This window comes from Tursiops truncatus, chromosome 15, assembly GCF_011762595.2.
Source record: "Tursiops truncatus isolate mTurTru1 chromosome 15, mTurTru1.mat.Y, whole genome shotgun sequence".
Lineage (NCBI taxonomy): Eukaryota > Metazoa > Chordata > Mammalia > Artiodactyla > Delphinidae > Tursiops > Tursiops truncatus.
In genome coordinates this window covers 36,262,214-36,289,463 of record NC_047048.1, presented here as the reverse complement: position 1 = coordinate 36,289,463, position 27,250 = coordinate 36,262,214, and the positions used below count along the sequence as shown (strand labels likewise).

Here is a 27,250-nt window from a genome sequence, read left to right as displayed (position 1 = left end):
GTGTGTGGGTGTCATTGGTATGTGGACAGGCAGCCTCCTGCTGCTGCCTTGCCCAGCTGGAGCTGTGACCCCAGCTTCCTGAGGCCCATAGAGGTGGGTGGGAGGGGATGCTGCTTCCTAGCCTCCAACCCTGGGGCCTCCCTGGGGCCGGGGAATGAGACTGGGAGACCCAGGAGTCTCGGCTTTTTACCTTGAGGTGACAGCACGTGGAGAAGCAGCAGGAGATGCTGGGCCACAAATGGGGCCGGTCTTTCCTGATTGTGTTGACTTAGTTTCCCTGAAGAGATGCAGCTTGAGGGAGATTCTGGGTGACCGAGTTTCTTGGGGGCAGGGACAGGAGCAAGACCTGGACCGTGGGCATGTCTGGTCCTCTTTCCCAGTCTTGATGTAGCTCTTGGGGTGGCAGGGCCTTCTGAGTCCCTGTTCTAACAGGCTTGGGGGCACCACAGCAGTCTCAAGGTGGATCCCCTGCCGCCTTGCCCTGCGGGGGTGGGGGTGGTCTCTGTGGGAATGGGAGCTAGGAGTTACAGTGTCCAATTCGTGGAGGGGGCGGGACCCAGTGCAGTCCCGGCCCCTCCCTGGAGCAGGGTTTCAAATACTCACGGAGCTGGGGCGCCAGAGCTGCTGCTAGACCAAGCCCTTGCAGTCTGTCCTGTGCTGCAGACACACCCCCAGCTGGGACCTCTGACTTCTACTGGGACCCAGATCCTAAGCCTCTGACACAGCCAATCCACATACCTCAGGTGAGTCTGGGGGGGGGGGGCGGGGTACTGAGCCGGGGGCTGGATGTGAATGGAGTCTCAATATTTGGGCCTCCGTTTCCCCACGGAGGAGAACGGCCACGGCCGTAAGCCCAGCCCACCACTTTGGGGAGACCTGGAGAGTGGCAGGGGGAGGATATGCCTTCCTGCCAGCCACCAAAGGGTGGCAGAACCTGCCCAGCCCCCGCGTCCCAGCAGCCGGGACTGAGAAGGGTGGCCTGGTGTGTCCGATTCCACGTCCGCGCTCACGCGGGCTGTGTCTGTCCCTCTAAGCCCGCCAGCTTTGCGCCATGGGCAGGCCCCTGGCCTTATTGGCTGCGCTCTGGGCGCTAGGGGCTGCAGGAGACGCGGCGCTGCGCATCGGAGCTTTCAACATCCGGAGCTTCGGCGACAGCAAAGTGTCAGACCCGGCCTGCAGCGGCATCATCGCGCAAGTGAGGCTGGGGACCCTGGGCGGGGTTGTAGCTGGGCTCCGCGGGCTAATTTGCCGCGCACACGTGACCCCGCACCTGCCGGCCCCTCCCCCAGATCCTGGCTGGCTATGACATCACGCTGGTGCAGGAGGTGCGGGACTCCGACCTGAGCGCTGTATCCGCGCTCAAGGAGCTGATCAACAGGTATGGCGGGCAGGGCCCAACGTGGGCCCAGGTCTCCGAGCGATGCCTTGACCCCGGGCTTGGCCGGTGTCTCCGCAGCGTGTCCAGGCACGAGTACAGCTTCGTGAGCAGTAAGCCCCTGGGTCGGGACCAGTATAAGGAAACGTACCTGTTCGTCTACAGGTGAGGGGCGGGGATGCGGGGGAGGGGTGCGCAGGGCAGGAGGGGGCCCACTTGGGGCGCCCACCCACCCTCTACACCCAGGAAGGACACGGTGTCGGTCGTGGACACGTACCAGTACCTGGACCCGGAGGACGCCTTCAGTCGTGAACCTTTCGTGGTCAAGTTCTCGGCACCCGGGTCAGGTGAGGCCCCGCCCGTCCCGCAGGCCCCGCCCGTCCCGCTGGCCCCGCCCCAGCCCCTGACATCTACCTCCTGCAGCTGCCGAGGAGTTAGTGTTGATTCCGCTGCACGCGGCACCGCACCAAGCTGTAGCCGAGATCGACGCGCTCTACGATGTGTACCTGGACGTGATAGACAAGTGGGGCACCTACGTAAGCCCCTATGTCCGTGCGGCCCCGCCCTGCCCCACGGCCCAGGGTCCCGGAGGTGCGCCCTGGGGGTCGGCCACAGGCGTGAGGCTCTGCGCGCGCGGCCCCTCCCGCAGCCTCAGACCCAGTTCCGCGGTGCCCCACAGGACATGCTGTTTCTGGGCGACTTCAACGCCGACTGCAGCTACGTGCAGGCTCAGGACTGGCCGGCCATCCGCCTGCGCAGCAGCGAGGTCTTCAAGTGGCTCATCCCGGACAGCGCCGACACCACGGTGGGCAAGTCAGACTGTGCTTACGACCGCATCGTGGTCTGTGGTGCCCGCCTGCGCAGCAGTCTGAAGCCCCAGTCGGCCGCTGTATACGACTCCCAGGAGGAATTTGGCCTGTACCAGGCTCAGGCGAGTGCTGGGCCCAGTAGGAGCAAGGCCCAACCTCAGTACACCTGGCGCTCCCCTCCCTGCACTGTTTCTAGAAAAGGCCCTTAGAGGTTCAGTTCTGGCTGAATGGAACAAATCTGGGATGGCAGTACAGGAAGCTCTTTACCTCCCCAGAGTGGGGTCCCGAGGCCATGCTCCCACTGAACCCGCACAGCTGGGATGGATAGCCCAGGCCTCGCTGGTCTGTTCCCCCACCCCCAGATGCAGTGGTTTGTGGACACCCAGTGGGCCCCTTCCTGGGGGGAGATGGGGCAGTTTTCTGGGGGTGGAGCCTGAGGGAGGACTGGCTGCTCAGCAGGGCCTCAGAGTTGGCCCCTTCTCCCTTCAGGCCCTGGCCATCAGTGACCATTTTCCTGTGGAGGTGACCCTCAAGTCCTACTGACAGCCCTGAACCCTGGCCAGGGCAGGCTGCCTGCAGACTCTGGCCACAAGGAGGAAACCCCACAGGGCTGCAGGGTAGGGTCAGCTGGGCCTGGACAAGTGATGGGACTACTCCGAGCCTGTTTCCCCATCGTGAAATGGGCCGCCACCACTACCTCATAAAGTTGTGAGAAGCACCTCGTAGAGCACTGGGCATACAGCTGAGCTCAATAAACAGCGAACCCTCAGCCAGGACCACACACACGTGTTGGCTCCGAAGCCTTCATGTCCTTTCTTAGGACTCAGCTCTTCTGGGGCACAAACCTTCGTCTTGCAGCCAAGCAGGTCCCCGGTCCCAACCCATTTAGGGGACAGGGACAGCCTGGCCTGCCCATTCCACATCCTGCTGGGAACTGACCACCTCCAGACCAGGCTGGCTCCAGAAGGCAGCTCCTGTGCTCACTGGCTGAAGCTCCCTGCTCGCTCTTTGTGCAAACTAAATGCTTTCAAGCACCTGTACTGAGTGCAGCTGGGGTAAGTGCTCACACAGGGTGTAGGGTGGATGTGCGAGGCCAACCTCCCAGTCTTCAGTGTTCCTCCTATGGCCCCGGTTCCCAGGCCTGCAGGCCACTCACAGGCACTTGTGTATGAGGGTCCTTTCCTACCCAGCACTGCAGTTGGATGGGGGGGAGGTCAAGAAGGCTGGCCCCCTGCAACCAGCCGGCTGGCGGCGCTGGGACATGTGGAGAGCCTCCTCAGTGGTGAGCAGGCAGGTTGGGTTAAGGTCCTGTCCACAGAACCTGAACAGCTCACAGTGGTTACAGCCCCTTCAAAGGTGCCTTCCTGGTAGCTTCTTCCTCAGGAGCCCTGGGCTGGGCAAGGACTCAGCAGGGAGGACAGTGGCCTGCACCCTGAGTAAACCCATCACCTGAGGATTGGGAACAAGTAGAACTGGGGTACACAGTGTAAATGACAGGGGCCTGATGAGGTTTCTGGTTTTCGAAGCGTCTCACCTTCGGCAGGATTTAACTGGCCTGAATTGTATGGGAGAGAAAAACCTTTGTTTCAAGAATCTGAACAAGCTTTTCTTGTTAGATCTTTCTAAAGTCAGATTTAGGACACCTGTGATGTAAAATGCCTCCCTCCTCCCTCTCCAAGTCACCCAATTTCTCTGAAATTTATACAGGCTTTCCATCCAAACAAAAAACCATGGCAGCCCAAGGGCTTTTCCCTTTTCCTTTTCTTGTGTGGCTTGCCAGGGCCCACAACTACCTGGCCTTATGCCTCCAGCAGTCAGGCATCCCACCAGCCAGGGATGGGAAACTCAAGGGCTTTATTCTGCTCTGGGAGAGGAGACACTCAACAGTGACATCGCTGAGGTCCAGAAGGGTGCCATCTACCACTTTATGATTCCCAAATCAAGACACTGCTTGCCAGCTGTGCCCATCTGCCCACCCGCCATGCACAAAGGGTACTCGTGAGTGGTAACAGGCCTTAGGACTATGGCTACAAGGAACAGGCCTTTTAGGGAGATGAGCAAAACAAAGAGCTAAAAGTACGTTTAAATTGGAAAACACCTTCTTTAAATCCCTTGGAACCATAGGGCCCCCAGAAGGGTGCAAACGGCTAAAAACCCTGCATGGCAGCCCAGCCCTTAGCCTTTCTTTTGTTTGAGCTTTTCTAAGTACATCTGCAGGGACTTCTGGATGGAGTCTCTGGAGATGAAACTGACAAAGTTCTGGATGTCCGCGTCGCGCTGCTTCACCAGGCGATCTACCGTGGTCTTTCGCATCATGTTCTTGGTCAGCTGTCGAGCGTGATCTAAAGAAGATGGGTCCCACCTGTGAAAACCCATGCTCTTCTCTGGGACAGTGGTATTCCCAAGCTTTCCAAGGGAGTTCCAACTGAAACTCCGGTAGAAAACTTAGAAAATTCAAATGAGCAAAGAGAAGAAAATGAAAGCCACCTGTTCCCTACTGTCCATCGATTTCCTTTAAAATCATACAGGATGATATTGTGAAAGTTGCCTTTTTAACCTGTTATTTTCCCTCAACTATATTGTCGGCAATATTTTCCATGTCACTACATACTCTTTTACAACATAATTAATGGCTGCACGGTGTTCAGGCATTTGTCTGTGTCAGGCATCGGCAAACCTGGCCCCCCAGAGCTCAAGAGCCAAGAATGGCATTTACATTTTTATATAGATGGAAAAAATTTTAAAAGGGTAATATTTTGTGATACATGAAAATTACATGAAATTCAGAATTCGGTGGCCTGGTTTTATTGGAACACAGACACGCTTGTTAGTTCACGTGCTCTAAGTCCGCCCTCCTGCTCTGGTGTTATGGCAGAGACCATGTGACCAACAAAGCCGAAAATCTCCCTGGCTCTTTACAGACAGACTGCTGATCCCTGGTTTCTACCATAGTTGATATAAGCAGCCCTATTTCTTTTTTGGCCACATTGCATGTGGGATCTTAGTTCCCTGACCAGGGATCGAACCTGCACCCCCTGCAGTGGAAGCAGGCAGTCTTAACCACTGGACCACCAGAGAAGTCCCAAGCAGCCCTATTTCTATACACAGACACACAAGCTGTTTCCAGTTGTCTGTGTAGTGAGTTGAACAGTGGACCCCAAAAAAGTATCTGCAAGAGACCTTACTTGGAAAAAGGTCTTTGCAGGTGTAACTGAGATCATCTTGGATTCAGGGTGGGCCCTAAATCCAGGGACAGGTGTCCGTAAAAGGAGAGGGAGCTCTGAGATATAGAGACACACTGTGGGAGAAGGTCATGTGAAGACACAGCAGGGATGGGAGTGACGCAGCCACAGCCAAGGACACCTGGAGCCCCCAAAACTGAAAGAGGCAGGAAGGAGCCTCCCCCAGAGCCTCTGGCAGGAGCGAGGGCCTGCCCACACCGATTTTAGACTTCTGGCCTCCAGACTGAGAGAGAATGCATTTCCCTTGTTTTAAGCACCCCCCTGCCCCGCAACTCCCCCTCTTGTGGTAATTTGTTACATCAGCCTCAGGACACTAGGTCAGTCTGCTATTGTGAATGGCTCATTTGTGAATTGCTTGAGAACCTCCTGTCTCACCAGAAGCTCCAGGCTGGGGAGGGGACGGGGCTCTCTACTTGCCCACCGGTACCCACAGCTGTTGCCCCCCCCCGCCACGCCCCTCACCTGGAATGGCCATCCACCGGGCCATCACCGAGAGCGCTGTGCTCAGCACCTGGTCCTCAGGCACCACCTGGTCCACCAGGCCCACCTGGAGGGCCTCTGCTGGCAGAAAGAGCAACCCCAGCTGCAGGGCCTGCTCTGAGGCACGATGCCCAATGGTGTTCACAAGGGTGTCTTTGAACCTGGAAGCAGACACCCACTCACGGTGGGCTCAGGGCTCCCGGGGAATGGGGGTCGGGTGGGGGGGCGGTGGTGGGTTCAGCCCCGGGTCTGGTGGAGTGTGGGTGCAGCCCCCGGTCTTACCAGAAGGGGGCGACGATGCCCAGCAGGGTCTCGTTCAGCCCAATGAGGTACTTGGGGTTGTCAGCCAGGATCCGGTAGTCGCAGGTGAGGGAGATAAGGCAGCCTCCGGCCGGGCAGGCTCCCTACAGGGGAAGCAGGACCAACGGGCTCTGGGTGCTGCTGTGGCTGGTTCCGGTCATCTTCCAGAGACCCAGGGTCCCAAGGAAGGGCCTCAGGTGGCCGTGAGCTCTTGGGTGCTTCCAGCCCCCAGGATGCTGTACCAACACTGGGGGTGTGCGCACAAGGGGCTCCGGCTTGCCCATCAGCCTGAGGCCGCGGGCACTGGCAAGGTGGCCAGCGCTCAGGCCCAGAACACCCCCTCTTTTCTCACGCACATGTCAGGGCAGCAAGCGGCCTCTCCTCTCCTCCAGCAGGAGGTCCTCCGAGGCCCGACCTCACCCTGCCCTCATCTCATACATCCACTGCCCCAAACAGAGGCTGTCAGCGGCCACCACACCCCATGGAGTCTTCCTGACTCTGGCCATCCCTCCTCTCCACCCAGCTCAGGCCCTCCTGGCACCTCTCTGGCCTTAGCCCCACCCCTGCCTTCCCTAGGTTAGGCCAAAGTGATATTCCCAAAATGTAGATCTGATCCCACTTGCCCCCACCCTCATAACCCTCCTGCTGGACCACGTTGACCATGGGCCCTGGTTCCTGCCCCCACACTCACCCCCACCTCAGTGAGCAAGTCCCCCCCAGCCCCACCCCTTCACCTGGTCTGTAATGGCAAGCTGACCTGTGCACCTCTGAGGGTCTCCCGACTGCCCCCTGCCTCTCTGAGGGCTTTTTGAGGGCAGGGCCACATCCACACCCACCCTAAGGGCTGGCCCGCAGCGAGCCATGGAGGCCCCTCGGGAGCGGGGACACTCACGTTGATGGCGGCGATCAGCACCAGGTTGGATAGGTACAGCCGCAGCCACAGCTCCTGCACCGCCTTCCAGTACTCGGCGTAGTGGGCCGGGTTCTTCCCGCACATCTCTGTCAGGTCCAGGCCTGCGGAGAAGATCCTGGGGCAGTCCTGGGGAGGTGGGGGGGGGGGTGGGCAGGGGCCCCGTCAGAGTCTGCCCCACAGTGCCAACACAGCCCCAGGGCCCAGGGAGCCCACAGGTGCTCAAGAGACAGGGGAACTGAGGTCATGCTTGGGCAGCAGGATGCTGCCTCCAGAAGCCCAGAGCTGGGGGCTCCAGGGAGGCAGCCTGGACCTCCCTTGGACTCTGTTCCTTCTGCATCCTGGGATATTCTTCCCTTTCCAGCTTCAAACTGGAAGAAAAGGCAGCAGGGCCAGGTGCTCCCCCAGGGACATAAACACACCGGACTCTGTGCATACCTCTGTACTCATCCTGGGCAGAGGAACTCAGGGGCGGGGGAGGACTCCTGACAGTCGGAGGGGACACATGTTCTGATGTACCCCAAAAGCAAACTGCAGACTCCGGTGCAGGCCAGAAGGAGCTGTCAGGACCCGGCCAGGGAAGGAGGGAGTGGTGAGCAGTCAAGAAGACAGACCTCGGGACTCCCCTGGTGGTCCAGTGGTTAAGAATCTGCCTTCCAGTGTAGGGGATGTGGGTTCGATCCCTGTCGGGGAACTAAGATCCCACAGGCCGCAGGCAACTAAGCCCGTGAACCGCAATGAAAGATCCCGCGTGCTGCAACTAAGACTCGACACAGCCAAAAGTAAATAAATAAAATAAAATGGTTTCTGTTTAAAAAAAAAAAAAAAAAGATGGACCAACTTATGTCATGGCTGCAGTCTGGTCATCATGCAGTTAGCTTTTTTTTAAAAAAAAGAAGACAGACCTCTGCCCTGGGCTGTCACACGTGAGACATAAGCCTGGGGAAGGATCTGTAAGGCACGTGTGTCCTGTGTGGACGCCCCAGGCCCCAACACAGCCGCTGAAGTGGGGGTGGGGAGCGCAGACCAAGGCAGAAGGTGCTTCTGGGCATGGGCACCAGGTTCTGGGTGCTCTGTCAAGAATGCAGGCCAGGGGAGGGGCAGCTCCCCAGCCCTCACCCGAGAACACCGCACCTGGGGTTGCTGATCACTAACCAGCACTGGCCGCGGTCACCATGTGCTGCTGCAGCAACGACCGAACCCCCTCCCCTGCCTGCAGTGTCTGTGAGGAGGGGCAGCCACACTCGAAGTCCTCTACATCCTTATATTAAGCGACAAAAGCAAGTTGCAGTGCAGGGCATAGATGCAGCCCCGTGTTTCTCATATACACACATGCCTGTGTGTGCACTGATACCAGCAGGCTGGCCTTTTGTTTACGTGGAACGTGTTCCACTCCTGTCACTAAAAAGGCCCCACAGGGATGGAAAGACTGGCGGTCGGTACACCACGTCCTGCTGTCTCACAGGCCGAGCAGGGACCCATGAGCCAGCGCCTGTTGGGGGTGGGACGGCAGGGGGATGGAGCTGCTCCTGCTCTGAAGATGTGGCAGGACTGACGTTCAGCTTTTCAGCCTTCCTCCTTAATCTCTTCCCACCATGAGCTCCTGGCTCCCCCCTCCTCACTGCCTCCCCAATTCATTTTCTCAGCACAGAAGCTGGAGGGGCTGACAGCACTTGCCCACAGTCCTGGCGCTGGAGGGAAGCAAAGGCAAAGAACTCTATTCTGGATGCGAGAGAAGCGAACACATTAATCCCAGCTGGGGATGGCCTCTGCCAGACAGATGAAAATGGATGTGGGTTGGCCTATTTCCGTGATTTCTGTGATTCAGCAACGTATCTGTAGTGGGCCGAACTGTGTCACCGAAGAAGACAAGGTCAAGTCCTCACCCCAGTACCTGAGAATGTGACCTTATTCAGAAATAGCATCTTTGCAGATGAGATCAAGTTAAGACGAGGCCGTACCGGAGTATGGGGGTCCTAAATCCTTTGACTGGTGTCCTTCTGAGGAGGATTCGGACACAGAGATAGGGCAGACAGCCACATGGAGACAAGTACAGGAACCCAGGGGCCCCCCGAAGCTGGCAGAAGCAAAGGATTCTCCCCCATGGCCTCTAGATGTGATTGGCCCTGTTGACACCTTGATTTTGAACCTGTGGCCTCCAGACCGTGAGGGAATACATTTCTGTTGTTCTGCCCCACTGCTACCCGTTGGTGGTCCTTCGTTAAGGTGGCCCCAACTAACACAAGTCCTTCCAAAACATTTGCTGAGGACCCACTTTGGGCCAGGCCTTGTGCTACGTACACAGGAGGAACTTGATACAGAACACGAGGCGCAGACACATTGCTGGAGGGGAGGACACTGTCACAAGGAGAACGCAGGCTCCGGAGGGACAAATGCTGGCTCCCTGTCCCCAGAGCACAGGGGCTGGGGGCCTGGACAAGCGACAGGTCTTCCCCTCTTTCGTTCTAAAGGTCCTATCTCTGGTGACACGCAATTCTCTCATTTTCAGAGCATAATAAAGAAAACGTCAGGCTATGAAATGACACCTTAAATGGAGTATTTTCAGGAATTATCCAGGGTGAAAAGTTCCTAGGCAATTTCAGCATCTCTAGGCAGGTTAGAAAGTTCCCTCAAATGATCTACACCCAGTATAAGTCCTACCCTTGGAGCAATAAGGTCATCTCACTCCCATGGGATGGGGCAAGGCTTGGCTCTGCAAACCCCAGCTTCACGGGACGCACTGGGTGCGTGCATCAGGCCAGCCCCTGAGGGTTCCCTGCTGGTCCGTGCCTCCAGCACAGTGATGGGTCCCCTCGTCAGAGGCAGCCAGGCTCTCCAGAGCTGCAACTCCAGGCCACCCCAGGACAACCTGAGGGTTTAAGGAAGCAGGTGCGAGCCCACAGTGGACCTTCCAAACCTTGGCCTAAATGGTGCAGGAAGCAGGCTGTGACCGTCTGCTTCCTGCACCTTTAATGACGGCAGGGCCAAGGTGTTCCCATTGGTCTCTAGTATCGTGGCACTTAGCTTTGGGGGACGCTTATGCTGTCTGTGGCTCCTTCTAACTTGAAAGGTGACCCCAGTGCTCTTCCTGACCCAACAAAGTCCTGTTGTTACCAGCATTTGCTGGCTTGTAGGGGAAATGCTGCCGTTCCCATTCCCCTCGAGAATTCAGAAGGGAAAAGCCTGCCCTCTGAGACCTCAACTCTAGGACCTGCCCAGATGGGAATGGAGGGCACAGCTTTTGGGATGAGCACCGTCACTGGGGCTAGCCTGGGTAGGTCCCCAGGAAGCTGTTGTCAAGTTTGCACAGGGTCCACCCTTCGTGAGGTCGAATGGCCTCAAGGGTATCCTGCAGAAATGTCACCTGCCCTCACCTACATCCTGGCCCTGGGTGTGGAGGGCCGAGGCTTGCCCCAGGTCTGGCTCCACAACCGCATGACCTGGGAACTAAGGATCAGCCTCCTGCGGGAGAACCAGCTGCCCATGGCACGGCCCCCTCGAGCCCCCACACCCAGGACTACAAGCCCTGGAAGCCCTTTGTGGTGGCACCCACACCTGGGCCGCCTGGGTTTTCTCCACCATGTGAAGTGTGTAGGAGGGCTCCTGAGTCTGGACTTCGACCTGAGAACTTGGGGCCTTGGGGGAGCTAAGGAGCACCCACCGAAGTCAGGATGATGCCTCGGAAGGTCTTGTCATTCTCCAGCTTCTCCAGGCTGATAATGAACTCTGTCAGCAGCTCTAGGCTGAGGCTGTTCACTGGGGGGTTCTTGAACTTCATCACGGCGACCCCTAGTTTGAAAATGAAAAGGACAAAACTCATACCCAACATGGGAAAGGTACCCCCAACTACCCTGCACCCTCAACCAGGCCATGGGAAGCTACACAGATTTGGGGTTTTTTAAATTGAGGTGAGATTCATATACCTTATAAGAAAGGGAACCCTGTACCCATCAGCAGTTACCATTCTTCCTGTTCCAGCCCCTGGCAATCAGTAATCTCTTTCCTGTTCCTATGGATTTGCCAGTTGTGAACATTTCATATAAGTGGAATCATATGTGACCTTTTGTGTCTGTCTTCACTGTTTTCAAGGTTCATTTATGTAGTAGCATGTGTCAGTGCTTCATTCCTTCTTAAGATCAAATAACGTTCCATTAACTGTGTACAGCATGTTTTGCTTATCCAGTCACCTGCTGATGGACACTTGGGTTAGTTCCACCTTTTGGCCATTGTAATACTGCTGTGAACATTCATGTACAAATTTTTGTTGATCTTTTTCTCCCAGATGTAAGTCCTACATCCTCAGGGGAGTAAGAAATGGCCTTAGTTTCTTGAGTAAGTGAGCAAACACTAAACCAGATGTGCAAGGAGGAACGCCAGTGGGGGCCTCTGGTTCATGCTTGTTTAAGGATTGAGAGTAAGAATATCAGGGGTCAGATGTTCTTAAACACTCCATCTATTCATTTATACTGCCAGCAGCAGGGAAAGCAGGAGTGGTAGGGCCTGCCCTTGTGGACAGTGCAGCTGCTGGCCTGGGCCGGCTGGGGCCATCTGTTCTCACTGCCTGGCCCAAGGGCAGACCCCAAGGGCTTTAGAAATGCCACCGTTCACTTAGGGTACATCTCCCTGGTCAAGGCCTTGGAAATCTCTGGATAGTCAACACAAACCATTCTCTAGGAATGAGAATTAAGTCCTGAAGGCAAGGAGACTCTTTTGAGACCTATGATTTATGAGGAAGAGGTAATTATTAACTGGCTACAGGTATGTACATGTAAAAATAAGAAGCAATCAAAACTTTCAGAAGTGAGCTCCCCAAACTTGGTTCGGAGGTAAGTTTCTTTTTTCTTTTTTTATGATTTATTTATTTATTTTATTTTTGGCAGCATTGGGTCTTTGTTGCTGTGCGCAAGCTCTTCTCTAGTTGTGGCGAGCAGGGGCTTCTCTTTGTTGCGGTGTGTCGGCTTCTCATTGCGGTGGCTTCTCTTGTTGCGGAGCATGGGCTCTAGACACATGGGCTTCAGTAGTTGTGGCACGTGGGCTCTAGAGCACAGGCTCAGAGTAGTTGTGGCACACAGGTTTAGTTGCTCCACAGCATGTGGGATCTTCCCAGACCAGGGATTGAACCCGTGTCCCCAGCATTGGCAGGCAAATGCTTAACCACTGAGTCACCAGGGAAGTCTCAAATGAAAACATTTAAAAAAGTATTTTTATTCCATTAATTCCTCCAAGCCTCAAGATGCCTGAAGGTTACCCAGGTCTGGCAGTGAGGACAGAACCAAGCCTGGCTTTCTGACCTCAAACTCAACCTTCTACCACGATAAGCCGGTGAAGCTAGCGAGTTCTTCCATGGTGGGGTGGGAAAGCACTTTGGTAAAAAATTGTCTCACTGATAATTTTTTTCTTACTTGTTTACATAAAAGAAAGTCTACCATTCAAACCATTTTTAAGTGTACAACTAAGTGGTATTAAGTATATTCACAATCTTGTGCAACCACCACCACCTACTTCAATACTTTAAAAATGTGTTTTATTCAAGTTCTGATATATATTCAAATCTGTCACAGAAACAATCCTTTCAGAAACTCAGGTTTTTGTTGGACTCGTAGTTGGGCCCCTCATCACCTGGCTCGGGCAGCCCCCAACCCAGAGAGGAGCTAAACTAGAGAACTGAACCAAGGAACACGGTGGGTGCCCTGACAGCAGTCCAGGCACAGGCAGCGATGCACAACCTGTGCGTGTCTGGGGGGCTCTGGGGGGCTGAAACTGTAGCCCCTTTTGGGGAGGAGCTTGGCTCCCTGCCAAGCCAGAGTGGACTGGGGATGGGAGGCATCTTGAAAGGCTGAGGCCAGGAGCTGGGAGGTCATGAGACAGCTTGTCCTAAAATCTGACACTGCACGTCTCCGATGTCAAGCCTGCTCAGGACCCAGCTCTGAAGTGCCCTCTGGTAGAGAAAGCACTGGTTTCTCTTTCAAAAGTGCTTTTTCTATCTTTTTAAAATCCCCCTTGGAGACTTTTAGGAGGTGTTCTGATGGGAGTGGGTAGGAGTGACTTCACTTGTGGCTCCTGGCTTTAATTAAAAAAATATCTGCTGGGTTCTGTGCCACTTGGGAGTATTAAGAAAAATTAAAATATTTTATTCTGAAATACTTCCAATTATTTTAGTTCCCAATTTAACAGCTAAGGAGCACATGCCCCAAACTTTAAAAACTGAAATATTTTTATCTTCATAATGAACTGGGGGGCGAAAACACCTAGACTGATGACCCTTAAGCTTTGAACTCAACAGAAACTGCCTTTAAAATTGGGCTTTATCCCGTGGCCTTTAGAAATTCGAGCGTTCTCCCGAGTCTGGATTCCAGGTCTGGGCCTGGAGCTGGGGGAGATCAAACGCACTGCCCAGTGAAGCCTGCTCTGCTGCCAGCGCCCCCCTCTTTCCCCACAGCCGGGCGGCCGGGCGCTCGGGCGACCGCGCTCCGGGCGCTTACCTGCGGCTGCGTCCGGCTCCACCAGCACCCGCTGGGTCCCGAAACGCCGCGCGCTGTCCACGCTGCCGGCCGTCGGCTCCGTCCGCCTGATGGTCGCGCCCCGGAGCAAGGCCCCTGCGGAGGGCAGCGCGAGGCCCGTTAGCCTGCCGCGCCCCTGCCCCCCTCCCCAGGCCCTTGCCCAACCCGGCCGCCGCCCCCAGTCACGCACACGGGCAGAGCAGGGCACGCGACAAGACGCGCGCTCCAGCCGCCAGCGCCATCTTGACCGCACTGGGTCGGGGTCGCGGCGCCGGGGTGTGGCCTTGCCGCCCGCCCCGCCCCCAGGGCCTAGGCCTCTCCTCCGGGAGGCGGGGGCTACTGCACCCGGCGAAGGCCGCGGTCGGAGGCCCGAGCGGGCGGAGCCTCGGGCTTAGCTGAGCAGGACGCTGGGGCTGCGGGGTGAAGGGTCGCCGATAGGGAAAACCGGACAGGCCAGACGCCGCACTCCCCACGACCTCCCCACGACTCGCAGCTGCGCCACCACGCAAAGATCGAGCCGCCCAGGCCCGGGACCACACGTAAGTCACGGAGTGTGCGAGTCCCGGAGAGGGTTGTGAACCGAGTGGTAGTCAGGGACTGTGGGGACCCCGGCAGCTTGCGGCCCCGCAGAGCCGTCAGCAGAGCTGTGGGCACTGGAAAGGATGCTAGAGGGGATGCTGATGGGGGCCAGTGTGAACTCCGCCTCCTGCCTGTGGGGGGGACCAGGAATCTCAGCTGGTGGTTTAGCCACAGGCGTGGGGCAGCATAGCCTGGTGACTAAGAACTGACCCTTCACCTTCCCCAAGGGGTGAGGTGCTCTCACACCACTGTGGGACTGCAGTGCTCCCCACAAGGAAGGGGAAGGAGACATCTCGTGTTTGTATTTACTTGATCCTGCCTGAACACTGTTCTGACCATTCAGTTTGAACACTGGACACAGTAAGGGCCAAGGGCCAAGTACGGGGGGGGGGGGGGGGGCAACTGAGACTTGTTTTTGTAACATCTTAAGTGTTTTCAATTGTTCCTTGTGAAACAAACCAGTTTTTGAGGTGGAAAATAGCTTTTCCATGGCCACCTAAAATAGCAGCAGCAAATGAAATCCACATTTCTGGTCAGGCAGAATTCAAAGCTCCTGTAATATAAAGGTGATAAAACACCTCTTTCTGGGACTTCCCTGGTGGTCCAGTGGTTAAAGACTCAGCACTCCCAGTGCAGGGGGCGGAGGTTTGATCCCTGATTAGGGAACTAAGATCCTGCATGCTGCATGGTGTGGCCAATAAAGAAAAACAAAAAACACCTCTTTCTAAAATGTGTCTAGCCAAGGAGCAGCCCAACACTCATAAACACTTCCAGTGTTTTTCTGGTTGAGAGGTTTTGGAGCTGTGACTGTGGGAATGAAACCAAAACATTTTTTAGACAATCATGTTTAATTACCTCACAACTGAAGCTGCCTTTGGGGCCAAGGGACAGGAAGGAGGCAGCGAACCCAACACTCGAGCTGCACTCTAATCCTAGGTTTATTCAACACAATTCTTTTCTCTACACGACAAAGTACAAACACAATATTATCTAAAATGCTACAAAGTTACAAAACTCAAAACAGAAAATGTATAGTACTGACTGTACAATAAAAGCCAAAAAAGCAATGTACACGTTGCCCAAGTAACCTGCACGACCACCATGAATACCAACACAACGGGGGGTTCTGTGATGACCGGACAGAGCTGGCTCTCAACTTACAAGTTTCAGAGAGAAAGGGAGACATGGGTTTGTCTGTGTGTGTGTGTGTGTGTGCACGCACATGAGTACACGTGAAAAGAACCATTTTGGGTATTTGGCCCTAGAGGTCAGAAGAGGACTCAAGCAGGGGAGCAGGGCCAGGCTAACAGGAATGGCAGCTGCGTAAAAGCACACCCTTTCCTGTGGGACCCTGCAGGCCAACAGGTTAGGGCACGACCAGCCCACCAGATGGACCCCACGTCATCTGTGGAATGGGAAAACATGCTCCCAGGCTGGGGCTGTACCACCGCCTGGAGCCCCCTGCTCATCCCTGCTGGCTTTGCCACTAAACTGACTCTCAGGAACTAGAAATGTGGAAGCTTTCTAGCCAGAAAACTGGAGGGCATCATTATAAGCACGACCCCAAACCAACAACACTCCTGCAGCCGGAACTCTGCCGCCAGGGGAAATGTAGCAATTACTGCCTTCACCTTCGAAGCCTGCCCCTGAGTGAGGGATTTCTTTCCTACCGATCCTCCTTCTGCTAGAAAAGTGACAAAAGTGAGTTGGATGGTATACAAGTCACAGGGCAGAGCTTCGGTGGCCCTGCTTATCGGGAGGAGTTGGAGCTGGAGCGGCTCCTGTGGCGGCGGCGGCCAGGGGAGCGGGATCGCCGGCGCACAGGGGACCTGCGCCGAGGGGAACGTGACCTGTGGGAAGAGGAGAAACCACATCAGACATGAAACCCACGCCCCGGGAGCAGCTCCGCATCTGGAATCACAGGGGTAAAGCTGCCTTCTTTCGGGAACAATTCTACACAGCTTCACACTCCAACACTCCAGTCAGGACAGCTCCCTTTGGATGTCCCTGACGCAGAACCCTTGGGAGACACACAAATGTTCTAGAGACCAAGGGCATGACCCCAGGCACTCTCTTCTTCGAGGGCTGTGCAAAGTGCACCTTGACACCGCTAGCAGAGGACAGCCTGACACTGGCCTCTGCCAAGGGTGTTGTTAGCCTCTCCCCTACTCCTCTGACCCTTCCGGTTTTCTCATGGAGGGAGGGGAGGGGTCACACCTCCCGAGGGTCCCTCAATCAGGCAGCTCTTCCTTTCCCCAGCTGGAAAGAACACGATGAGCTCTGAAGACTGCCTATGCCAATGCTGCTTTCCCACCCCCATCATGAGGCACAGAGGACAGGCAGGGCTGGACAAAGTCCCAAAGTCATCATCCTAACTTTATGTTTGTAAATAAGATAAACGGAAACTGGCCCTAACCAGTCCCCTGTGAGACCCCGAAGTGATTCACCTTCTCCTCATCCGTGGGGGTGACCTGCGCCACATGGGAGGTGGTGGCAGCATTCTCCTGGGAGGGCTGAATCGCCTGGGGGGTGGCCGAGGCCAGGGGGCCAGCACAGCAGTGGCAGTGATCTCCTGGCCATCGATTTGTCCTGTTGAAAAAAGGATAAAGTCACAAAATATCTAACAAGCACCTACCCTGGGCCAGGCCCAATGCCAGCTATGGGCATACCATGGTGAGTGAGACAGAGGAGCCTGGGGGGACAAGGACAAACTACTCTGGTCACAGAAAGAACCTCATAATTACTGTTATTGGAGGTTTCATAAAGAAAACTACCAGGAAGCAGGGAACCTAATCTTAGTGCATTGGGATAGCCTTCCACGGGAAGCACCATCCAAGTCAACACCTAAAGAACAGCCTGGAATTTGCTAAGTGAGGGGAAGAGCTATGCTCCCGCCCTGAGCTGGAAGGTGGTGTTGCACTTGAACTTCCTTCTTAAGAGCAATGTGAAGGGGGCACTGCAGTGAGGAGACCTGGCAGGGGGCTTTGGCAGGACTGAGATGGGGGTGAAACATAAGAACTCAAGGGATAACGGGGAGGTATAATCACCGGAGCTTGGTGATGGATCAGGTGAGCAAGCCCAGGGGTGGGGTGAAGGATGATCAGCACCAGGGTTTTGGATGATCTGTGATCTCCTGAGAGGTGGGGCCCGAGAGGAAGAAGGGACTTCTGGGGTGGGGAACAAAATGAAAGGATGTTCAGGAGTTGTCAAGTCTGTCTAAAGAGTTTGAAAAAAGTGCTTCAGGGAGGTGAGTCCACGTGCAGCAAGTACTAAAACCACGTGTGAATGAAATCGTAGAACGGCAAGGGGAGGCAGCTCAGAATGGAGGCACAAGGAAACCGCAGGACCTCAGGGAAAGAAAGAGCAAAGGACACTGAGGCACAGACCCAAGAATCCCAGGGGATAAGGCACCCGGATCCAGTCCAGGGACTGCTCAGGGGACCAAGCACAGCCCGTGTACCCCCAAAGAGTGGAGGGTCTTCTATCTTCTCAGCTCCTACTTTCAAGGGAACTTCTGAGGTATTAAGGTGACTCAGGAATTTGGACCTATGTTCGCAACATACTTGAAAGGCTCAATTTAAGTAAACACGGCTTAAGGTGGCCCTGGCCTATGGCCAAAAGCCAGTCCAAGTCAGGGATTTCACAGGCACTGACTATGTAACAACAGAGGCAAAGTCATCCTCTGGCTAGCTACCAGTAAAGGCAAAGCCCCCCCCCGCTTTCTTTCTGGAGACAGTGTGGAGCTGTTCCATTCAGTGGTGCACAGCACAATACACACAGGAAAGTCCTACCAGAATCTTAAGAAAACGTGGAATATTTATAATCACACACATCCTGAACGTGCCCAAGTCTCCCAAATTTTTAGCAAGTGCTCAGACTCTATCAAATACACAAGATCAACAGTCTCTAAAACAAAGGTGTGACTCAACAAAGCCAAGAGCTGAAATGTGCAGAGGGATGGATCATAGTTTATGCTTAACTCATAAAACACCCCAGAGGGATTTAAGTAGACTGAAAGAGTTGTACCTCAGTACCAAGGAAAATTTTGTAGTATACAAACTCTACCAGAGCTCAAGGGCCAAAGACCTGTGAGGCTATTTATCAAATGTATAAGAGGGCCTCCAAGGATGTCAAGATTGTAAGGGGTTCAGAATCTCCTTCCCACTTGGCCTGGCAGCCCACACAGTGCTGTGGGCAGTCCCGGCTCAGCTCCAGCTGCCTAGAGTACAGCAGCAGTGAACTGGGGCACAGACAAATCCCATATTCCTTCAAATGCAGACTATTCGAAATTTGAAGCTATTCACAAGCGTTCAAAGGTTGACAAATCATTCTACCGAATAAAAAGTGGCTATGGGAAATGGGTAAAATTTGTGAATTCAGCGAAGTTATCCTAAAAATGCTGAAATGTTAGCAAAAGACAAAATGATTCAGGACTTCCCTAGCAGCGCAGTGGTTAAGAATCCGCCTGCCAATGCAGGGGACATGGGTTTGAGCCTTGGTCCAGGAAGATCCCACATGCCGCAGAGCAACTAAGCCCATGTGCCACAACTACTGAGCCTGCGCTCTAGAGCCTGCGCGTCACCACTACTGAGCCCGTGCTCCGCAACAAGAGAAGCCAACGCAATGAGAAGCCCGTGCACAGCAACGAAGACCCAATGCAGACAAATAAAAAGAGAGAGAGAGAGAGAGAGAGAGAGAGAGAGAGAGAGAGAGAGAGAGGGAGAGAGAGGGAGAGAGGGAGAGAGAGAGGGAGAGAGAGAGGGAGAGAGAGAGGGAGAGAGAGAGGGAGAGAGAGAGGGAGAGAGAGAGAGAATGACTCAGAGAGGATTAAAGAAAACATTTCCATATAAAAATGATGCTTCGTTATATTCATAATATACTCCTTGGGGGGGGGGAACCGTTCATTTGATCCTTAAACTTTGATTGATATTCATATTTGATGAATTTTTTTTCAAGAACCATGCTCCACAAAACATGTTTTTGGTAAACACCCACCCACTGAGTAAGAACTGGAATCTTGAAAGAGCTCCAGGGAGATTCTTACATGCAGCCAGGTTGAAAGTCGGTTTTAAACACACTATGCGTGGTGGGTAGCTGGTCGTGGACAGGGGACAAAGAAACAGGGGTTCAGAGGGGAGCTGGCAGGGCTTAACTCACCTCCGTCCATGTGCTTCAGCGCCTTCTCGGCCTCATCTGGATTCTCAAACTCCACATATGCATAGCCTTTAGACAGATGGGGGTGCATCCTTTCTACAGGCATGTCAATCATTTTAATTTTCCCATAGGTGGAGAATATCTCCATGATATGATCCTAGGGAGAAAGAAGAGTCACTAATGCTCACCCACTAATCACTTGTGTAAGAGTCAGAGAACCCACTACACAATGACTACAACCTTGGCACCTGGGGGTAAATCTAAACACATACATATAATATATTCCATTAAAATGAATTAACCAGTGCTCTACTTGGTCATGCACCACCAAGTCAGCCCTCCGAAATGCTACATTCTAAGTTCACCTTCTGGCAGAGGCTTGCTTCTCCAGCTTTCCACTTTGAAAATTTGCAAAACAGACACACCCCACTGTCCACTGGACAGAAACAGGATTCCTCACCTTGGTCACATTCCTGGTGAGCCTTCCAATGTGCACTTTGGTGGGTTTAGGGGAAGGGCTCCGCCTTTTCCTTTCCTTTTCATCTCTTTTGGGTGGTTTGGATCTGATTGAAAAAACAAAAAATCCTATTAAGACAGTAAAACTCCTTTTTTGGTCTATTTTTATAATAACTACGGTGACTTTACAGCCCCCCGTTTGTTAATTTAGGTCCCCAGGTAATTCACAGGTTTTGGGGGAGAGCCCTCAAGCCAATTACTCCCGGGTGGAGAAGTGGTGCTGGAAGGGAGCTCACTTCGAGCGGGAACGCCGCCTGTTGTCATGTCTGCGCCGAGACGGACTCGGTGAGCCAGAGGAGCTGCTGGAGCTGGAGCTGCGGGATGTGCTGGAACTTCCTGAGCGGCTTGATGCTGAAGATGAGCTGGATCCGCTGCTGGAGCCTGTGCTGGTGCTGGAGCCTGAGCTGGAGGTAGAGCTGGACCGAGACCTGAGGGGCAAGAGGGAGGGGGTCACAGACAAGTGGTGGGAGCAGCATTTCTTCACTGAACAGGCAAGCCTGCACATGCTCCCAAGATGAACCGCTGGCCTCGTATTTTCAAAACCCACTGCTTTCCCCAGCGGGGCAAACACTGACATCCTCCGATCCCTGCCCTAAGCCAAAGCCCTTGGTAGGGACAGAAAACAGCATACATATTGTGCAGTGATAGGGAAGGAAGAATGAGCTGCTTCCAACCTACACAGAAGCCTTGCCTACTGGGAGGTAAAGGAGGAGCCTGGCAAGTCAGAGCCACTAACTCAGCTTGGAAGGCAGCTACTGACTAACACAGGCTGGTTTTCAACAGAAGGAAAAGGAAGCTCCAGGCTAGGGCAATCCAAGCACAACTCCAAATCAAAAGCACTTGACAGAAAAGCATACCCCAAGATGTCCCATTCCTTAACATCTCCAGAAAAGAAAGAATCCCAACACCATCCTCTGTATATAATGAGAGCAAACCCCAAACCAGTTTGCCATAAATTAGAGTCTCTATTAAAAATCTGAGTGTGTTCCTTTTTAAGAAGACAGAGCACTCTGCAGGCTCTTCGGGAAGGAAGAGGGACACGGCTGTGGACGAGAGGCCCTGGCAATGCTCTAACCCGTCAGCCCCACCTGGTGCTGCTGCTACCACTGGAAGCGCTGCGTCTCTTTCGAGTTTTATCCCTGCCACGATCCTTCTCGCTTGACTCCTTGGTGGCCCCCTTATCTTTAGAGCGATCCTTGGACTTCTCATCAGAGCGGTCTTTGCGTTTGGTAGGAGAAGGAGCCCTGGATAGTGAGGAAGAGTATGAGATTACATGCCCCTTTGAATGAACCCTGAAACAACAGCACAACCCCAAAGGGCTACACAAATCCCAGGCAATCACAGGGCAAAATATCTGTGGCTTAGGACACTTTCACTGTAAAATTCAAGACATTTCCAATTTTCCCCTTTCTGAGGGTCCCTAGCAATGAGCACCCCCAAAGTAGCACTAGAAAAATCTAACAGAAGGATTACCTAGTGCTGGACTTTTTATTATTTTCTTTGACTCCTAGCAAGCTCTTCTTTTTCACTCCTGATAAATCCATTCTCCCCTTCTGAGGTGTTCAAAGCAGCAATGGCGGCCTCACTTATCTGAACTCTCACTTCTAACTTGAGTCTGAGAAACGATCCCTAATCGATTGCAATTTACGCCAAAGTGCAGCCTAATAACAAGATAAAAGGATTTACAGAGTAAATTGGCAAGGCAACATATCTACTTTGCAATCAAAAGCTGAGCACAGGAGAAGGCAGCAAGGAACACAGTAAGCAGCAAGCATCCACAAAGCCAGGAACACACGGGGGATGAGCACTGTTTCCTCAGGGGGGGAATCCCGCCCCCACAGGAGGCACAGGTAGAACCATCACCTCAGCTTGTCTTTTTCTTAAGGAACGGTGTGGATGGTGGTGTCCTGTTATTTTACAGGCGGTACAATACCCGTTTTTCATTCTTAAGTTTGATGATGAGCCCTCCACAGTCCTTTAGAAATACTACAGCACCACATTTGCATGCAGAACAGAGAAAAACCCAACTGATAGGATTAGATTTCTTGTTTCATTGCTGTAATCTTTGTAGGATACATTGAATATATGATATGACTGGAAGCAAAAACCATTTCAAAAGTGACTGGTACCGGCATCAAAACATTTAATACCCAAACACAAACAAATGAAACGTTCCCCATGAACACTTAAAAAGCAGTAAAATAAGCCGTTGAAGAATAGTCATTGTAAACACTGACTAATGTTAATGATATGCATATGAGTTAGGGGGGGAAGTATACCAAAGTCTGCAACTTACTTTGAAATGCAAGAAAAAATAAGATTGATGGGTGGCTAGATATAAATAAAGCAAATGTTAACAGAAATGTATCATGTAGAATCTAGGTGGTGGTGACGTGGCTATTCACTGCACAAAATTTTTTCAGCTTTTCTGTATGTTCACATTTTTTCAAAAATAAAATGTTGGAGGGAAAAAAGTAGACATTGGAATTGGATGAGGTACCACATGTAAGGGTTTAGCCAAGTGCCTGGACTGCCATGTACTCAGTGAACAAGCAATAGTAAATATTACTCAAGAACAAACAATTAATTATGTGCCCTGTTTCCTCAGGACTGTTGTCTTTAGTATTTCCACTGAGGTTTTGTACAATCTGCTTGAGTTGCAAGCAAAGATCTCGGGATGTCAGCCTCAACTACCTCTAGCTCACCTTCCTGTAAGTAACTTGGACACGGCACACCAATCGGGATCCTGTTTCCACGTGAATAGTGCTGCCAAAATGCTGGATAAACATTCTGACTGAAGAAAAGAGTACCCAGCTTTGGACATGCAAGTGAAGTACAAAAGAGAATGTCACTTTTGCTGCTCTTTTCCAGGACTATAAAAATTTTAAAGATGTTTTGTTTTAAAATAATAAGGTACTATAGACACCCAGCAGGCAACATTGGATAAGGTTAGTGTCCTTGGACAATCAGTGAGTATAATTCAATGGTTAAGAGTCTGGAGTCAGCCTGCCTGGGTTTGATTCAAAGCTCTGTTGTGTGACCTTGGACAAATCACTTAACCTTTCTGAGCCTCAAGTTCTCATCAGCAGTACAGTGACACAGACAGTTCCTACACCTCATAGTTATCAGGGACATAAACCAAATTAACCCATAAAGGAGTTAATTTGGCACCTAGTTAAGGCTCAATAAACGGTAGCTAATGTTAGAAGAGAGGCTCTGGAGGCTCTTCTCCCACATAAATTCTTGACTCTAAAGTCACACACAGTCTCTGAATGCTCAACAGGGGTCCCTGGATTGCCCCTATTAGGGTCACCAAGAGCAGCACTGTCCAATAGAAAGAGTGCCAGCTACAAGAGTACTCTAAAATTTTCTAGTAGCTGCATTACAAAAAATCTTGGTTAACAGATAAAGTTAACTATTAGTAATATATTTATTTGACATGCTACACACCAAGTATTATCTTTTCACCAATCAGTATACAAATTCATTAATAAAACATCTACACCTCCCCATACTAAGTCTTTGAAACACCTCAATTTGAACTAGGTATATTTCAAGTACTCAATAGCCACGTGTGGCCAATGGCTACCTTATTGTTTAACTGTCCCAGAATGCAGATTCCTGGACCCCACCGCCGTCCTAAAGATCTGCCCTAATGTACTTTGTGAAAACAAGCACCACCGGTTATTCTTAAAACACTAAAAATTAAGAACCACAGAGTAAGTGAACGCTTTGCTGGGCGTGGCCTGAGTACTAGAAAGCAAAGGTTGAGGTTCTCTGTTTACACAAGTTCAGATAACAGCACAGGACCTTGATTACCTCCCCCATCCTCCGGAAAGGTGCGCGTCCAACAGCCAGAGAGAGGAGAGAACAATTAGTTAAATCTCGAGTAGATGGCGTTTCAGCTCACATCTTCAGAGCACCTTCCCCATTTAAAAGTACATTTTAGGCACAATTCATGCGAAATAACAAAGAGAAAAAGCCATGCCTCTCCTCCATCGATTTTAACCTTCCCGTATCCTCCCTCCTGGGGTTACCCGTCAAACTGAGCTCCAAGACGTTAGGGGCCTATCCCCAAGGACTAGCACCGAGAACGGCACACAGGAACCCGGCAGACGTTCGTGGAGTCGATGTTTGAATTAACGGCTTCGAAGGGAGGGTCAGTCGGTCACCCAGGGCATCCCACAAAGCAACTCCGCACCCACCGGCACCGGCCCCACACGCGATCTCGCCGCCCACCGTCCGCGTTCACTCACAACTCCCCAGTCCAGGCGCCGGGCCGCGAGCACTTCCAGGGTAGGGCCCGGCGTTGCGGGCCTGGGTCTCCAGCCCGGCGAGAAGGCCCCGAGGGCGGAGGCCGAGCTCCCGGCTGCTCCGAATTCCGGGGGCCTCACTGGGCCCGCCGCAGAGCGGACGAAGCGAGGGCGCCCTTCCGCCCGCCGCGGCCCCGACCACTTCCGGGCCGCGGCCTCGGCGCCTCCCACTCAGCCCGCCCCGGGCCACACTCTTTATTCTCAAACACTGTACCGCGCCGCTAGGCCGCCGTTGTCACCGCGTGGCCGGGGAGCAGGCCGGCTCCACGATGCGCCCCGCCGAGCCTGGCGGGCGGCCCCTGAAGCTTGGATGGGGTCGGATTCCCCCTACTTACATCTTCCCGCCGCCACGACCTCCGCTCGCTCTCCTCAGCCTCTGACGCGGGCGCCGCTCTGGCGTCAGGATTAGGGAGCGGGAAGGCACCCTCGTCCGGCGCGCAGCGATGACGTAGACCGCCTCAGCCAATGAGTGCGAGTGAGGAGAGGGTTAAAGGGCCAAGGCCTTTTTGGGGAGAGAGGAGTCGGGGCGCTTATACTCTGTCTCCCTCTCTGGAGGGGCGACTGGGGCTGTCCCGGGCTAGCTGCACCCCTCATGGGGTCGGCAAGCTGGCAGCTCTCTGGGGCTGGGAGGACTGCGCTGTGTGGGTAGCTCGCGGGCCGGCGCGGAGCGGGTTAAGGGGGCCGTGGTCCCGCCCCTATCCGTGCGCGTGCGCACCGGGCTCGCGGCGTGCCTCCCGGCTTGCCTAGGCGCTTGTCTCCAGACCCCGCAGCTTCGCGCTGGGAGAGGCCGGGCGGCGGGGTTAGGGGAGGGGTGTGCAGGTGCTGCGGCCTTTGGCGGCAGGCCGTGGGGACCCGCATGGCAGAGGCGGCTCAGCGGGCCGGGCCCATTGCGGGGATGGGTTCTTGCGATTACCACTAGTGGTGTGAGGGGTTACCGTGTAGACTCAGCTTCTGCGCCGGCGGAATTCGGCCTGGTGGGCAAGACGGGGTTGTGCAGCCAGAACGCACGGGCAGCAAACTGCAGGGTAGAAGATAATGTGCAGAAAGGGAGGCGCTTCCGAGGAGGTGTCACTGTAGCTGAGACCCGAGTGGAAGGGCGCGCCCGGCAGAGGGAACAGCTGGTGCGAATGCGCGGAGGCTCGCTGGAAGAAGCCGCGGCTAGGAAGGTGGAGTTTAGCGTTGGACAGAACGGGGAAGATGTGCAATATACGGCGCCATGGCGTCATCCCCTGGCCGGTGGACGGTGCAGGCGGGGAGGCACTGTCAGAGCCTTCTGGCGAAGGCAGGAGGGTGAGGGTTAGAGGCCCAGGACCAGGCAGGAGGCTGTCGGAGTAAAACCGGCGCTGAGTGCATCAGGGCTTGCAGGTTTGTTTACCGCTATGTCCCTCTTCCTCCCGCGCTGTGCCTGGTAAGCAGTCAAAACTGCGTGACTGTTAGTTGAGGGCAGGGAAGGTGCATCCCCGTCCCAGACGCCGTGTGAACAGGTGGGTGTCCCAAGGAAGAGAGGGGAACAGATCCAAGGTGGGGGGAGGAACCAGTGAGGCTTGGAGATGGATGAAATGTCAGGGGAAAGGACAGGAGAGTCCAGGATGAGCCTTAGTGGCCCCGATGGATGGGTATACCTATGTTTGTAGTCTGCAGGTCATTGCTTTCTGCTCCATGTGGTTTTCCCAGCCAGTGGATAGTGACTCCTTTCCTTCATCCAGTTCCTCTGGCCCTGTCCAGGGTGTCAAGTGTGCCCCTAACACCTCACCCTGGGCCGAGGAGTGTCTGAGAAGTTGGGGACAAAAGAGAGTCCTGGAGGAGCAGCCTGCCTTTTGAATCCTCTCTGCCTAGGCACCAACACACTCCTGGGGGTGGGGGTTGGCAGGCAGAGTCAGTGTGGGTCTGGTTCTCCCTTTGCATTTAGATTTGGGGAGGAGGGGGCCTTTATCTCTGCATCACTGTCACATCTGCCATGGCCACTAATGGAGGCATAAGTGGAACAGAAGGGTATCCCTGGCCGTGCATCAGTGAAGAGACCCAGAGGGTCGGTGTTGGGGATGGTGTGGCCTTGATGAGCCAGGCCTGCAGCACACAGAAGTCTGTGAGGAGGCCACGGCAGCACATTGGAGCCCCACATATTCAGGGCCACGTCAATGTGTGCCCGAAAGGCCCCAAATCCAGAGCCTTTGCCCAGGGACACAGTGACACCCTAGGTGGGGGTGGGGCAAGCCCATGATCCCCACTGTGGCAAAAGGAGGATGGGGACACAGCCAGCTGGGCGAATAGCCCCTTCTGGTTTTGGTTTTTTGGCTGCTGCCACACAGCATGCAGGATCCTTTGTTCCCTGACCAGGAATCGAACCCGTGCCCCCTGCAGTGGAAGCATGGAGTCTTAAACACTGGACCACCAGGGAAGTCCCCCCTTCAGTTTTTTTGTTGTTGTTAACGCTCTAAAGTAGTAGAATTTGGCACGCATATAAATTTTAACACATTTCGTATTAAATTTAAAAGCATGATTTATTCATTTATGAATTTAATCAAATTTGTTTCTAAATATTATTGATTTTATTATCGTGTGTTATCAGCTGTTGAGCTTTAATATTTGAGCATCTTGGCTTTTGCCATTTTGAGAATCAGCAGAATGTGTTTGGAAGGAACATGAGAAAATCAAACTCTGGAGGGCCCCCGACCCCAGCCTTCCAGGAGTCCTGGGTTTCTCCCCTCCCAACCCCCAGTGCTAACCTGCTGAGGCCATGGGAATTGAGGGCCAGGGAGCTGTGGTCTTCGGGGACCTCAGGAGGTCTTTGGCCCAGGTTTGATGGAGGGGGTGGGGCAGGGCTCCTTGGGACAGGGCACTGGGCAAACAAGCCCCAGGCCTGGAGCTTTACACCACAAGCATCCTGTGGGCTCTGGCCAGTGTCTTGAGCCCCCCTCCCTTTCCCCCAGGGCCGAGGGCCACCTGCTGACGATGTGGGGCTGCACTCAGTTTGAGAATATACCCACATCAAGGCAGAATATCCCCCTGCCTTTATTCTCTATGGGCCTGGAGGCCTCCACAGTGCCTGCCCTTGGAGGCTAGTAACCTGGC

General features: G+C 53.8%; 3 protein-coding genes and 1 long non-coding RNA gene across 6 annotated transcripts; 2 read left to right on the top strand and 2 right to left on the bottom strand.

Annotated features, from left to right (window-relative positions):
• The first annotated feature begins 36 nt into the window (after window positions 1-36).
• DNASE1L2 (deoxyribonuclease 1 like 2) lies at window positions 37-4,977 on the top strand. The gene is given in 8 exon segments (XM_033839672.2): window positions 37-743; window positions 1,035-1,195; window positions 1,290-1,378; window positions 1,457-1,540; window positions 1,622-1,790; window positions 1,792-1,911; window positions 2,055-2,306; window positions 2,674-4,977. Coding segments are annotated over 7 exon segments (912 nt in total). The 5' UTR covers window positions 37-743; window positions 1,035-1,051; the 3' UTR covers window positions 2,728-4,977.
• On the bottom strand, window positions 4,266-14,026 carry ECI1 (enoyl-CoA delta isomerase 1). Its single transcript, XM_033839673.2, has 7 exons — window positions 13,807-14,026; window positions 13,599-13,712; window positions 10,778-10,905; window positions 7,099-7,245; window positions 6,189-6,310; window positions 5,889-6,067; window positions 4,266-4,526 (listed from the first exon to the last, which is right to left on the bottom strand). The coding sequence occupies exons 1-7, from the start codon at window positions 13,856-13,858 to the stop codon at window positions 4,360-4,362; spliced, it is 909 nt and encodes a 302-aa protein (XP_033695564.1). The 5' UTR covers window positions 13,859-14,026; the 3' UTR covers window positions 4,266-4,359.
• A 10-nt stretch (window positions 14,027-14,036) lies between these two features.
• On the top strand, window positions 14,037-21,433 carry LOC141276497 (uncharacterized). Its single transcript, XR_012326143.1, has 2 exons — window positions 14,037-14,155; window positions 20,017-21,433. It is a non-coding gene; the product is annotated as an uncharacterized lncRNA (long non-coding RNA).
• Window positions 15,110-24,660, bottom strand: RNPS1 (RNA binding protein with serine rich domain 1). Of its 3 annotated transcripts, none has more exons than XM_033839668.2 (8): window positions 24,514-24,660; window positions 20,954-21,109; window positions 20,102-20,293; window positions 19,810-19,912; window positions 19,353-19,506; window positions 17,243-17,362; window positions 16,643-16,784; window positions 15,110-16,045 (listed from the first exon to the last, which is right to left on the bottom strand). In XM_033839668.2, coding segments are annotated over exons 1-8 (969 nt in total). In that variant the 5' UTR covers window positions 24,516-24,660; the 3' UTR covers window positions 15,110-15,945. The 3 variants fall into 3 exon arrangements, with proteins under 3 accessions (XP_033695559.1, XP_033695552.1, XP_033695555.1); XM_033839661.2 differs by lacking the exon at window positions 24,514-24,660 and adding an exon at window positions 21,339-21,477; XM_033839664.2 differs by lacking the exons at window positions 17,243-17,362; window positions 24,514-24,660 and adding an exon at window positions 21,339-21,477.
• Between the last annotated feature and the right edge of the window lie 2,590 nt (window positions 24,661-27,250).

Excerpts from the sequence above, each read along its gene's own strand:
- ECI1 (XM_033839673.2), bottom strand. The coding sequence starts at position 13,858 with ATGGCGCTGGCGGCTGGAGCGCGCGTCTTGTCGCGTGCCCTGCTCTGC. Across the intron at positions 13,713-13,806 it reads GCGTGCCCTGCTCTGCCCGT|GGGCCTTGCTCCGGGGCGCG; the intron begins GTGCGTGACTGG and ends TGCCCTCCGCAG. Across the intron at positions 6,311-7,098 it reads TGCTGATCGCCGCCATCAAC|GGAGCCTGCCCGGCCGGAGG; the intron begins GTGAGTGTCCCC and ends CTTCCCCTGTAG.
- RNPS1 (XM_033839661.2), bottom strand. The coding sequence starts at position 21,409 with ATGGATTTATCAGGAGTGAAAAAGAAGAGCTTGCTAGGAGTCAAAGAA. Across the intron at positions 19,913-20,101 it reads AGGCGGCGTTCCCGCTCGAA|ATCCAAACCACCCAAAAGAG; the intron begins GTGAGCTCCCTT and ends TTTTTCAATCAG. Across the intron at positions 17,363-19,352 it reads GCTGAAGCACATGGACGGAG|AAGTCCCTTCTTCCTCTCGG; the intron begins GTGAGTTAAGCC and ends TCCCCACCCCAG.